This window comes from Canis aureus, chromosome 37 (genome assembly GCF_053574225.1).
Source record: "Canis aureus isolate CA01 chromosome 37, VMU_Caureus_v.1.0, whole genome shotgun sequence".
Lineage (NCBI taxonomy): Eukaryota > Metazoa > Chordata > Mammalia > Carnivora > Canidae > Canis > Canis aureus.
The window spans coordinates 13,970,866-13,983,544 of NC_135647.1; the positions used below are offsets into that span (position 1 = coordinate 13,970,866).

The 12,679-nt window shown below is 45.7% G+C and overlaps 1 protein-coding gene across 10 annotated transcripts in view; it reads right to left on the reverse strand.

Moving 5' to 3' along the window:
- The window catches only part of PHACTR1 (phosphatase and actin regulator 1), a 562,807-nt gene that overhangs the window by 63,970 nt on the left and 486,158 nt on the right, over positions 1 to 12,679 (reverse strand). For all 10 annotated transcript variants that reach the window (XM_077886026.1, XM_077886025.1, XM_077886024.1 and 7 more), the window contains one exon: positions 5,468 to 5,789. In XM_077886026.1, the coding sequence (XP_077742152.1) occupies positions 5,468 to 5,789 (322 nt within the window). The remainder of the gene's footprint in view (positions 1 to 5,467; positions 5,790 to 12,679) is intronic.

Here is a 12,679-nt window from a genome sequence, read left to right on the forward strand (position 1 = left end):
ATCTCCGACACTGGATCAAACTTGTTTGTAATATGCCCTTCAGGGGCACTGAAGGTGAATTTGTATATAATTTGGCTTAACACTTGCTACCGTTTCTTGGACACTTTTACTGCATGCCAAGGAGGATGACTGAGCTGGATGGAAGAAGTCGCTTGTTCTTCACAAACAGCCCTAATGAGGTTGGCGGTGGCATTATTACCCCTGTTTTACAGATGGGGAATTAAAGGCAAAGAGAAGTGGTACCTGAGGCTGACACCCCGGCAGTTAGATGGTGGCAGTCTGTGATATAGACACTGCCTCTGGCGTGGCTGCTCTCATCTTGGGACCTTGGACAAACATGGCACTCTTCAAGTTTGCATCAACTTGGTCTGTAGTTCCCTTCTTCTGCATCCCCTCCCCCAAATCTGGTGAGCCAAAGCTGTAAGTGACCAACCACAAGTCACTTCTTTGTGTCACCAAGTAAGTTCAGGTCAGAGCGATGATTAAGAACTTGTTCATATATAGAGCAGCATTATCGGCAATAGCCAAACCATGCAGAGAGCCCAAATGTCCATGGACTGATGAATGGATAAAGAAGATGCAGTGTAATATTACTCAACCATCAAAAAGAATGAACCCTTGCCATTTGCAACAATGTGGATGGAGCTAGAGAGTATGATGCTAAGTGAAATAAGTCAGTCCCAGAAAGACAAATGCCGTATGATCTCAGTGATACGTGGAATTTGAAGAAGAAAATAGATGAACGTATGGGGAGGGTGGGGAAGAAAGACAAAGAAACAAACCATAGGAGACTCTTAATGAAGGAAAACAAATGGAGGGCTGATGGAGGGAGGTGGGTGGGGGATGGGCTAGCTGGGTGATAGGCATCAAGGAGGGCACCTGTTATTTATTTATTTTTTGAATTCTTTTTTTTAAAATAATAAATTTATTTTTTATTGGTGTTCAATTTGCCAACATACAGAATAACACCCAGTGCTCATCCCGTCAAGTGCCCCCTCAGTGCCCGTCACCCATTCACCCCCACCCCCGCCCTCCTCCCCTTCCACCACCCCTAGTTCGTTTCCCAGAGTTAGGAGTCTTTATGTTCTGTCTCCCTTTCTGATGTTTCCTACCCATTTCTTCTCCCTTCCTTTATATTCCCTTTCACTATTATTTATATTCCCCAAATGAATGAGAACATATAATGTTTGTCCTTCTCCGATTGACTTACTTCACTCAGCATAATACCCTCCAGTTCCATCCACGTTGAAGCAAATGGTGGGTATTTGTTGTTTCTAATGGCTGAGGAATATTCCATTGTATAAATAGACCACATCTTCTTTATCCATCATCTTTTGATGGACACCGAGGCTCCTTCCACAGTTTGGCTATTGTGGACATTGCTGCTAGAAACATCGGGTGCAGGTGTCCCGGCGTTTCATTGCTTCTGAATCTTTGGGGTAAATCCCCAACAGTTCAATTGCTGGGTCGTAGGGCAGGTCTATTTTTAACTCTTTGAGGAACCTCCACACAGTTTTCCAGAGTGGCTGCCCCAGTTCACATTCTCACCAACAGTGTAAGAGGGTTCCCTTTTCTCCACATCCTCTCCAACATTTGTGGTTTCCTGCCTTGTTAATTTTCCCCATTCTCACTGGTGTGAGGTGGTATCTCATTGTGGTTTTGATTTGTATTTCCCTGATGGCAAGTGATGCAGAGCATTTTCTCATGTGTGTGTTGGCCATGTCTATGTCGTCCTCTGTGAGATTTCTGTTCATGTCTTTTGAGAGGGCACCTGTTATGATGAGCACTGGGTGTTGTATGTAAGAGATGAATCACTGAATTCTACTCCAGAAACCAATAGTGCACCGTATATTAACTGAGTAAAATTTAAACAAATTTTCAAAAAAACTTAAAGAAAAAGAACTTGTTCACACAAATCAGAGATTTAGAGTATTCTTGGGAGAACACAAGCAAGATGGTAAAGGGTCTAGAAACCTTCTCAGGGAAGCCTGGGTGGCTCAGAGGTTGAGCATCTGCCTTTGGCTCAGGGCGTGATTCCGGGGGTCTGAGATCAAGTCCCACATCGGGCTCCTTGCAGGGAGCCTGTTTCTCCCTCTGCCTGTGTTTCTCATGAATAATAAATGAATCTTAAAAAAAGGAAACTATCTCCATAAGCGTTATCTTTTTAAAAAGATTTTATTTATTTATTCATGAGACACACACAGAGAGGCAGAGACACAGGCAGAGGGAGAAGCAGGCTCCCTGTGGGGATCCCGATGTGGGACTCGATCCCAGGACCTTGGGATCATGACCTGAGCCAAAGGCAGATGCTCAACCACTGAGTCACCCAGGTGCCCCTCAATAAATGGTTATTATAATGAAATTTGGATTCCATTATTGATTATTGGTGTGGAAGAGAGAAGCCTTTCATAAAGTCAATGGTAGTGACCTTCAAAGATTTGGAAACTTTTCACAGGAAACGAAGACTAGAAATATAACTGAGGGGGTCTAAGTTAGGAGAAGTAAAACTTTTAACTTAATATAAGAAACCTTCTAATAATCATACCTTCTTGACCATGGGGTGGACTCTCTGGGGCCCACGGGAGGCTCCCGTTCTTGCAGGGAGTGGAAGACAAATGGCCAGGAATGCTGCGACAGGCAGTGGGCTGGTTGCCTGGATGCTCTTTATTGCCCCTTTCAATTATAACAGGACTATTTATTCAGATTTATGGCCCGAAGTCTGGCATTAATGCTCCTTAATTCTTCATTTGATTTTCACATGACTTACAGTGTTTCATCAGGAGCAGACCACAGGAATGCACCAGTGCCCGACAGGTGACATTCCATGAGACCTCAGGGGCTTTGCGGGCAGCATGCCTAAGTGCTCGGTAATGTTTCTTCCTTCCTGCAGTGTTTTTTGGGGTCACTGGAAATTGCCAGAAGAGAGAAATGATTCTTTCTTTCTGTGTTAAACTTGGTCAGAACAAAAATGAAGTCATGTTGATAGGCAACCGGGAGCATTTTTAGACAGTTAAAAGTAAGGCGATCCCAGACTAATGAAAAGGTGGCCTGTGAGGCCTTGCTTCAGATCCATCCAGGGCATCTGGAAGACCCATATGGGGATGCTCAGAAAAATCTTTCCATCTTTATTTGTTTGGGAAGAAGGCCTCTCTCTCTCTGGAGGATGATCTTATCAGAGTGATATACATGTTAATTCCCTATGTCCTGGCTGGTCTATCAGAACAACCCTGTGCCTTGACCTAAGTGGGAGAGGAGGGAGACAGGGGTAATGAGAGCCCGACGGTGGCACGAAGCACATGGGATTGTCTTGGTGCAGCTGCCAACATCAGGCTTTTCCCCTTCCTGCACCCTCTCCCCATAATATCATCTGTTCTCTTTGATTCATTTCAGTAGAGAACCTGACCTGGTTTAGGTCCAACAGACCTACCTATTGGTCTACACGCAACTGAAATAATCTACAAATACAAGAATGACTGAATCGAAACACGGTTTGTCACTTGTTGGTTAGTATTTTCCACTGGACCTCTTATTTTTTTTTTTTTAATAAATTTATTTTGTATTGGTGTTCAATTTGTCAACATATAGAATAACACCCAGGGCTCATCCCATCAAGTACCCACCTCAGTGCCCGTCACCCAGTCACTCCCACCCCCCGCCCACCTTCCCTTCCACCACCCCTAGTTCGTTTCCCAGAGTTAGGAGTCTCTCATGTTCTGTCTCCGCACTGGACCTCTTAAAATGGCATGTTTAAGTAGACATGTATTTAGCAACTACCATGCTGTTCTCGAGGATCTTTTTCAATTGATGAAAGAGTTTCCAATTCATTAAAGATACTGTATATCCTGTCTTTGCATCCTCTACTTACTAGGTCTCCCTGGCTCATGGGAGGATCAAGATGATAATAAACATATATCAAAGACTAAAAATGCCATCCAAAATTGAAACAACTACCTTCTTTATTAGCAATAATAGTAGTTGAAAAGGATGGCAAGGGTCCAAAGACATCTTTTTTTTTTTTTTTTTCAGTGAGGGCAGATATTAATGGACAATCAAGTCAGAATTCCTAGCAACGACTACTTCCCTTGGAATCACTTCGCCCAAACACAGAATATGTCGCCAAGAGTCTGGAAAATATTACAGAAAGCTCCTGACTGTGTCCATCTTGCCTCTGGCCCTCTGCCTGGTGACCAGCAGGCTCTCCAGACTGTGATTTTCCCATCTGTAGGACCCAGCTGACAGTGGTCACTACTCTGGGACAGGCAGTCAGGGTCCCAAGCTCAGATACATCCTACATGGCAGATTGCAACATTTTGTTCTTGTTGTGCTAGGAAATTAGGGGAAGCAACATGCCTTGGGATCATGTTGGGAAATCTAGTAGAAGTAGGGCGGTATCTGAACACACACACACACTTCGGAATGAGTCCTTTGGGTCTTTGCAGACCTCCCAGCAATGCTACTGGAGGCAGATTCTGGTGAAAGAGGCAACTGCACCAGGTGTGGCTAAACATTAATAGTCAATAATCAAGCTATGGTACTCTGCTTCTTTCATCAGCAAAAACAAGGGCGTGCCTTTCTACCTCTCCCATCCCACTGCTTTTTCACCATCATCCTGTCAGCTCTCATCTTTCCTTATTTTACATTCAAAAGATCTTTTTTCTTTTTTTCTGAGAGAGAGCGAGAGCATGGATGTGAGCAGGGGAAGGGGCAGAGGGAGAGGGGGAGAGACGATCCTAAGCAGACTTCCCACTGAACATGGAGCCCTACATGGAGCTTGATCTCATGACCCTGAGGGCGAAACCAAGAGCTGGATGCTCAACCAAATGAGCCACCCAGGCATCCCTGTCTCCCCCCCCCTTTTTTTCTATCATAAAAACAATACATACAAAATAAAAAATTAGCAGTATGGAAAGATATGAAATATAAAAGTCAAATAATTTCTTTCCCATCTTCCTAACTGACAAGTAACCACTATAATAATTATATGCATATACTTTCAAAAAATATTAAGGCTTATAGAAGTATGTGTTATATGTTCCTCTTTCTATATATATTCATGTATTTAGATATATGTACATGTAAATATATAAGTTAATATACTTATATCAAATGTTTATGTTAAATACTTGTTTAAAATTTGTATTAAACATATTAACATATTCATACTTATTATTATATTTATGTATTACTTATATATTTATACATATTATACTATTTTATAGTATGTGTATGTGTATATATATATATATATTACTTTTTGATAAATGTGACTTTTCTGGAATCTGGCAATTGGCAACACTATTTTTTTTTCTTCCACACTTCCCTTGACATTCAGGTTTTGGTCTGATTTTACTTTCAAACCTTTCCCCTAGTGAGGATAAGCTCTTAACTCTGGTCTTTATACTCCTGGGTTATGATCAGATCCTAACCCCCCACTTAGCCAAGCCCCCCCCCCCCCCCCATCAATTACCTTTCCAGCCTCTGCATGGTCATGGCCAGCGTTTTGTTCAGCTCCTCTATCATCCTGCAGCCGGAGGGGTGCATGGGGAGGGAGCCGGTAGTGGAAGGGAGGTGCTGGCCGAGGCTGCCATACTGCAGCTGGTGCTGGATCTGTGATGGCAGGACTGCATGGTGGTGCTGGGCCCCACTCTGCTGGCCACTCTTCTGGGCTGCGTAGGATGCCAGGGAGAGGTCTGGCCCCCCTACAGGCATACAGATCATGACTTTCTTTGGAGGTAGCGGAGGCGACAGTTTCACTGGCAGACAAGGCAATTTCACAGGGGCGCCAGGATCTGCAGCAAAAGGAGGGCGAGAGGCAGCTGTGAGTTTTAGGGTGTGGGAAGAAACCTAGAACACCACACGTGCCCACCTTGGGACTGTAGGCATTGACATGGGCCCTGAGATAAAATGCACCGACTGAACACATCAGCAGGGTGGCTGCTAGCTAAGTCAGCAAGCACCCACCAATTCGTTTCCTGCCTAAAGCGTGCTGGCCTCAAGGGCCCTCGGGGGGCATTAGTGACATCTGTCACACAGCTGTCAGGCTAAGTGAGGCCAAACAGCAGCAGGAAGGGGAAATGAACATGATGGTCCATTCTTCTATTCACGGAAACCCATGGAACTTCAAAGAGACCTGTCCTAGGATACGTTATGATGTGTGCAATTTTGCCACTGTAACGTGCTAATATCCTTTCATCTGGCACCTTTATACAGGCACAGGACTAGAAGCCAGTCCTAGGCTCACGTCCGTTAACAGCGTGTCCCTCCACAAGGGACATCTATGGTGCTAACTTTAATTCCCTCATCTATAACCTAGGCAGGATGCTTTAAGAAGAGTCACTGTCACAGAGTAGGCTCAGTTGCCCCATGAAGAGGCAAGCCCCCCATGGTCTGCACGTTACGCAGCTCATCTCTTCATGGTCACACTTGACCTCCATGAGGTCTGAGCATGGTGGCCTCCATGAGGTCTGAGCTGGTCTACCCACCCATCCATAGTTGGGCTGTTCACACCACGGTGGGGCTGCTATAGGTACTCCCGGGCTGTGGTGGCACCTGCACACACCCAACACCCCCCAGTTCCATGACAGGGTGGCCTTTGCCCTCATCTTCTCTCCACGGCTTGTCATTATCTTCCCTGGTCTCCTTGAGGCCCCCTTCCCTTGGCAGAGCGCGGCTCCCACTTTGCAGAGAAGCCCAAGGTACACACGTGAGACCTCTCTTTCCCTCCAGAACATCTGCATTTCCCAAACTCCCTGATGTCTGCACACCCCCAGGCCTTTGCCATGTTCCCTCCTCGGGTCGGAGTATTCCTGTTTTGTCCTCCCCCTTCAAGATCCAACTGCAAAATGACCTCCCCTCCCCTGAGGAGCACTCCCGGGTCATTACATCGCCCCTTCTATTCCACACCAGTGGGTCTACTGCAGATGTGGGGTTCATCCCTGCCCATGGCAACGGTGGCAACCACGATGGTTGGCCCTTCCCCCGGGCCAGATATTGCTCAAATGCTTTTCAATGTCATCCTCACAATGAGCCTGTGGTGGAGACATATTCTCATCTTGCTTTTTCAGACGATGCCACTGGACTCTGAAGACACCAAATGGCACTTCCTGTATACATAGCTGGCTCCTCTCCTGGAGAACAAGGACCTCAGATACTTGGTCACTCTACCCTTAGCATCTTATACGGTGCCTAGCTCACAGAGCGAGAGGCTCACAACTCATTTACAGGATGAGCTGATGTGCTGAGGCTCTGCTGTGGGATGCATTCATACCTTCCCCAGAAATACATACTTGCCGGGAGTGGGGGGTGGAATATGAGCATAAAATGAAATTTTAGGATCATGCAGCTGTGGGTGTATGGATCCTACAGCTGAGATACACAGGGAAGCCTAATAATTCCAGAGAGCCTGATAAGATTGCTCCCCAACACCAAAATGCCAACTGGTCATAACCACAGGGCTCCCTCATGCTCCTCCGCAAAGGCTCATCCTGTTTGTCACCATCCCCCATGCACAGGACACAAAGTAACCTAACCACGTTCAGGTGAATGACCAACGGTGCTTACTCCAAAGAGGCTGAGATACCAGAAACTCATCCCCTTTGTCCAGTTCCTGCTACTGAAGGGTCCATCCCTTTGGCTCTCAGAAGCCTTTGAGCAAACGTAGCGCAAATGCAATATGTCTGGAAATGTTAAGGGTTTCTATCCAAGAACCTTTACCCGTTATTCCTTCCTTTGTAGGTCTAGCTGTCTGTCTAAGCCAGGTAAGTGCTCACTCGCTTGGGCAGGAGGAAGCAGAGCCAGGAGGGCAGCATGGAGCCATCTACCTGGGAAGGAACAGTGACTACCTGGGTTACCATCTTGCAAAACTACAACTTCCTGCACACACTCTACCACGGTGTTTCCTGTCACCACTTCTACAGCAAAGCTTACTTGGTTTCTTCTCTAGGAAAATGGCCAAGGGGACACCAGAAATTGTATCAGAATGGGCAAGGAGGTAGTAAGCAAATTAGTGGCCATGGTTACTTTCACTGCTCAAGAAGAGAGATGGAGGGGTCCTCGAGGACGCCTTTCTCTTTTCCTGCCTGCATCTCCTTTCTAGTTGTTTCACTACACACAGTCATCAATTATAGGTGGGTAGGAAATAAAAATGAATTACTTAAAATAATTTTTTAGCTCAGGAGATTTGGTAAAAAGGGAGGAAGTTGGGGAAAAGGTTAAAATCAGGTGGCTTAGTATTATCAGAATTATCAGCAAATTAGCTTGGTAATCCCCATCACGGTAGACAAGCGAGGAGGCCTGAGCAGCCCAGATGTGTAGTCACTCTCTGTGCCTATTTTTATATCTTTATGACATCGTAATACCAAGTCACTGCTCATAACAGATCTGGAGCTAGCTGAACACGGTCTGCCATTCTGAGTTTCTGTCTATCGCTTTTTCTGTCTCTTGCAAACTTCTGTGTTCTCTGCCCCCTTGACCACGACACCAGTCTGGGACCTTAAATCCTCTTGTAGGGTGGATCACAGAGTCCATCCTCCTATTCCATCTGCACCCCATACCAGACACCTCCCTAAAGCACATGTCATGCTGGAGGTCACACAATGACTTTCTGCCCCAGGCAGTGCTACGGGCCTTCCAGCCCAGCCCAGCGCCAGCAGGTACCTCCTGCCTGCATCTCCCTGGACACTCTGGCCAACCCAGGCCAGCTTCCCCACTGGGTTTCCCAGTAGCCATGCTCATCCTCTCTGAGGGCCTTTGTCCCACATGCCCCCTGAAGCACCCTCTCTGCCCAATGATCAAAATTGCATTCACCCTTCAAAGCACAATTGAAGACCCAATACCTATCCCCCTTGCAGCCTTTCCTGCCCCGAACTCCTGTGACCCAGATGGCCAGCACCTCCATTTCATTCTGCTCGACTTTGTGCTGGTTAAGGCCAGCTGCATTTGGATGGCTCCTCCCATGTGTTTCGGCTCCACTAGTGAAGCCCGGACTCCTGCAGCCTTATGATTCTCAACCCCAGGGATGTGTTAGCCTCACACTGATGCAGACCCTACCACCCCCTCTTAGGGATTCTATTGGGGTGGGTGCCAGCTTTGTCTTTTAAAAACCATATTTGGACAGCCCAGGTGGCTCAGCGGTTTGGCGCCTGCCTTCGGCTCAGGGCGTGATCCTGGAGTTCCGGGTTTTGAGTCCCACATCGGGCTCCCTGCATGGAACCTGCTTCTCCTTCTGCCTGTGTCTCTGCCTCTCTCTCTGTGTCTCTCATGAGTAAATAAATAAAATCTTAAAAAAAAAAAAAGCCATATTTGAAAACCACACAACCTCTTATTCTTGTCCTGTTCTCTGAAAACAACAGAAAAAAAAAAAAAAAAGAGCACTAACTCCTTTTTTTTTTTTTTTTTTTTAAAACAGATGCCAAACACCTAGCATAGAGCCCAGCGATGTGGGGCTTGAACACACAACCCTGAGATTAAGACCTGAGCTGAGATAAAGAGTGAGATGCTCAACTGACTGAGTCACCTGGGTATCCCAAGAGCACGGACTTTTAAGCAGAGCTGTTGGACCACCTGCAATGGTGGCCTGATGCTTGCTAGAAGTTTGTATTCCTGGGCTTCACCTCTGACCTCCCGAATAAGAGTCTCCCAAACTTCCCTAATTAGTTTGGTGGAAATCACTGCCTTAAGTATGTGGCATCTTGGAAGGAAACAGTGGGGAGCATGCATTCCATTCCCAATCCATTCATCTCAGGCTGTCATCTGTGTCACAAAAATGTCAGTGCCTCATTAAACAGAAATGAGTATTGGGTGTATGTTTCCTTGTTTGTTTAACACATGCATACAGTACACATAGGACATACCAAAATCAGCAAGAAGGAAATGAGAAATCTAATGCACTGAATCAAGTCAGTAGGAAAAGCTAAACATCTGATTAAATATTTATTGCTTGAGACAAAATTTTGAAGAAATGCTCCTTTAGGCAAACTTGTCTGAAATGTCCTCAAAGTATTCTAAAACAAATAAAACAGAAAAATTCACCCCAAAGGATATAAGAAATCTTTTCATCCACAAAGTACTCATCCATAAGTGATTTTTATGTAAAATTTTTATAAATATAAAATTAAGTTGGAAGCACCTTTAGACAAATTGGTTTTAAGACAAATCCCTTAATTGCAAATGTTAGATTTAGGCAAAGCTAGTCATTAGGTGAATAGATCTTAGACAGTTCAGCTTTCAGTACACTGGTTTCCTGCAGATTAGTCTTTTACTTTTTATATGTTGGGGACATAGAAATAGAGCCTGGAGACCCTGCTGCTGAACACTCAGGGTGGACACTGGCCCAGGGGCTGGATGGAACCGATGCATCATATCCCTGCCTCGGGTAGCTGTAAAGTGCCCCCAAATCAGTGATTCTCCCTAATTCTTTCCTCTTACTCCTTGAGTATGATGAGCACTTGGGAAGCATTTAAAATCCAAACACTGGCCCAGAGACTCTCACTCAGGAGACTCATTCTTCCAAAGGGCACCTTTTAATCATTTTACAAAGTCCCTGAACGGGTCAGCGGAGGACTGCCCTGTGTTAAAATCCCTCCAGTTCAGTCCTTGATTCCTTGATATGTAAAAGGAGCTCAATAAATGTAGTCTTCTCTGATACTGAATGAAAAAAAGATATTCTCTGCCTCTCTCAGGGGTTGTCCTGAGGGGCAGACAAGATGATGTGGACACACTTTGCAATTTGCCGAGTGCCACATCCTGGCCTGTTGCTCATGGGACTCTTGATGTACCTGTGAGCATCTCCTAGCCTGATGCTTCCCATCTGTAGTGGGAAGCGAGAAGCCAAAACAGCACCCGGGAGTGCCGTGAGTACAGTAGGTGGTGGTTCTAAGTAAGCAGGTGAAAAGCCAGCTGAAAGGGAATCCAATAATGCAAAAGAGAGCTTTCAAAGGACCCTCTTGGCAGCTTTCAATGCTTGCAGCAAAGCAAAAAGGGCAAGGCCACTCAGGTTTTGGGGGTGCTGTTCTAATGCATGCCACCCTGCATCAGTATTGAGGGCTAGTGGAAAAGAACACAAAACTGAGAATGACAACCTAGATTTTCTGCTGTTCAGAGGCTTTGGAAAGAGCTAATCTTTTTTGGGGGATTCAGACTCTTTACCTCTAAAAATCAAGGGATAAAAAAAAATGTCTCCTTTGCCTCAATAGCACCTAACTGAATAAAATGCTTTGCATCTATGGGATGCATGGTATTTATGGATCATTGGAGGACACACTCTGCCTCCTGCATTTATAATGATGACAGTGGCCGGTCCTGCTGGGGCACACAAAGCTCTCTCTGCCCGCTGACTTAGAAATGCGTGAGTCCCTCTGCAGCCAGACTGATCGAGATGCAGTATATTCATAAAACTGTCTCTGTTGATGGAGTGGGAAAGGCAGAAACAACCAGTTCCAGAGAACAAGGAAAATAAACTCAAACTGTGAGTGTCACAGAGCCATAAAACCCAAGAAGGCTGTATATCCAGACATGACACAGCTCTGCCTTCTGACTTCAGACCAGGGGATGAAAACTCCAGATTACTTTTCTAGTCCACTCCTGTGCCATAGGACCACAGTCTATAACAGAACCAGCGTGGGCTAAGGGCACACATTCCAAACCTCTCTTCTCTGTTTTTTATTAACACCTGCTGTTGAAGCCCATTTCTGCCTGAGATATGCATCAGGGCACTTGTCAATGATAGTAGCACTTAGCGCCTTAATGAGCGAAGGTGCTGTAACAATTTCTCAGCCATTTGCCACCTGGTTTCAATGGGTTAGAGTCTCCGATCTCCTTTTATAGAGACAGGCACTCCCCCCAAGAACATAAAGAGCCTCTACGAAGTGTACTTAGAACTTCAATGAGAGTCCAGGGGCACCAAAGCCTGGAATCAGACTCCCCCTGGCTGCAACAAAAGTGTTCATACAAGCTTGGTGAATTCCTTCATTGGTCAGATGCCTGGAAAGGCCAAATGTGTCGACCAACCCCCATGGTAAGAGGGATGGGCAGAGAAAAAGAGAAACCAAGAAGTGACTTGTGTTACATGCCCTACGTGGAAACTAACGAACATCTGAGGTTTGTGACAAATGTGTCCTGAGACCTTCCAGGGTCCTAAAACTGAATGCCAGTATAGCACACTCATCACCAGCACCTGACTTTGTTTCTGAGTCACTTCCCACAAAGTGACTCTGGGTACTCACTTTCCACAAAACCATCTAGGCAGATGACAACAAGGAGGGAGGGACGTGCCTCACCGGATGGAGATGTTGGGTGGTGAGTGGGGATCACAGCTGGGCCACGTGTCATCTTCATAGGGCATGCAATTAAATTCGATTTTTTTGAAATCAAAGTATACATTATTCATTGTCAGGAAACTGCTTTTAAAGAGTCACAACTGTAGGTGTCCCTACATGACAGCAAACACCTGTTGAGACCAGCATTTGGCTGGAGATTACAAATCATCTGTGCGAAAGCCCATTATTAGGTGGTTTGATTTTGCAGTGATGCGGATGAGCGCCGTTGCTCTCGGGGAGACCGGGGGAGGAGAGCACTGTCCCATCGATAACTGAGCTGTGGAACATATGCCTACTGCAAGACAGGCACAAAGGACAGTGAGAAGGTTCTAGAGTTGGACAACAGTAAGAAGCATGGACCGGAC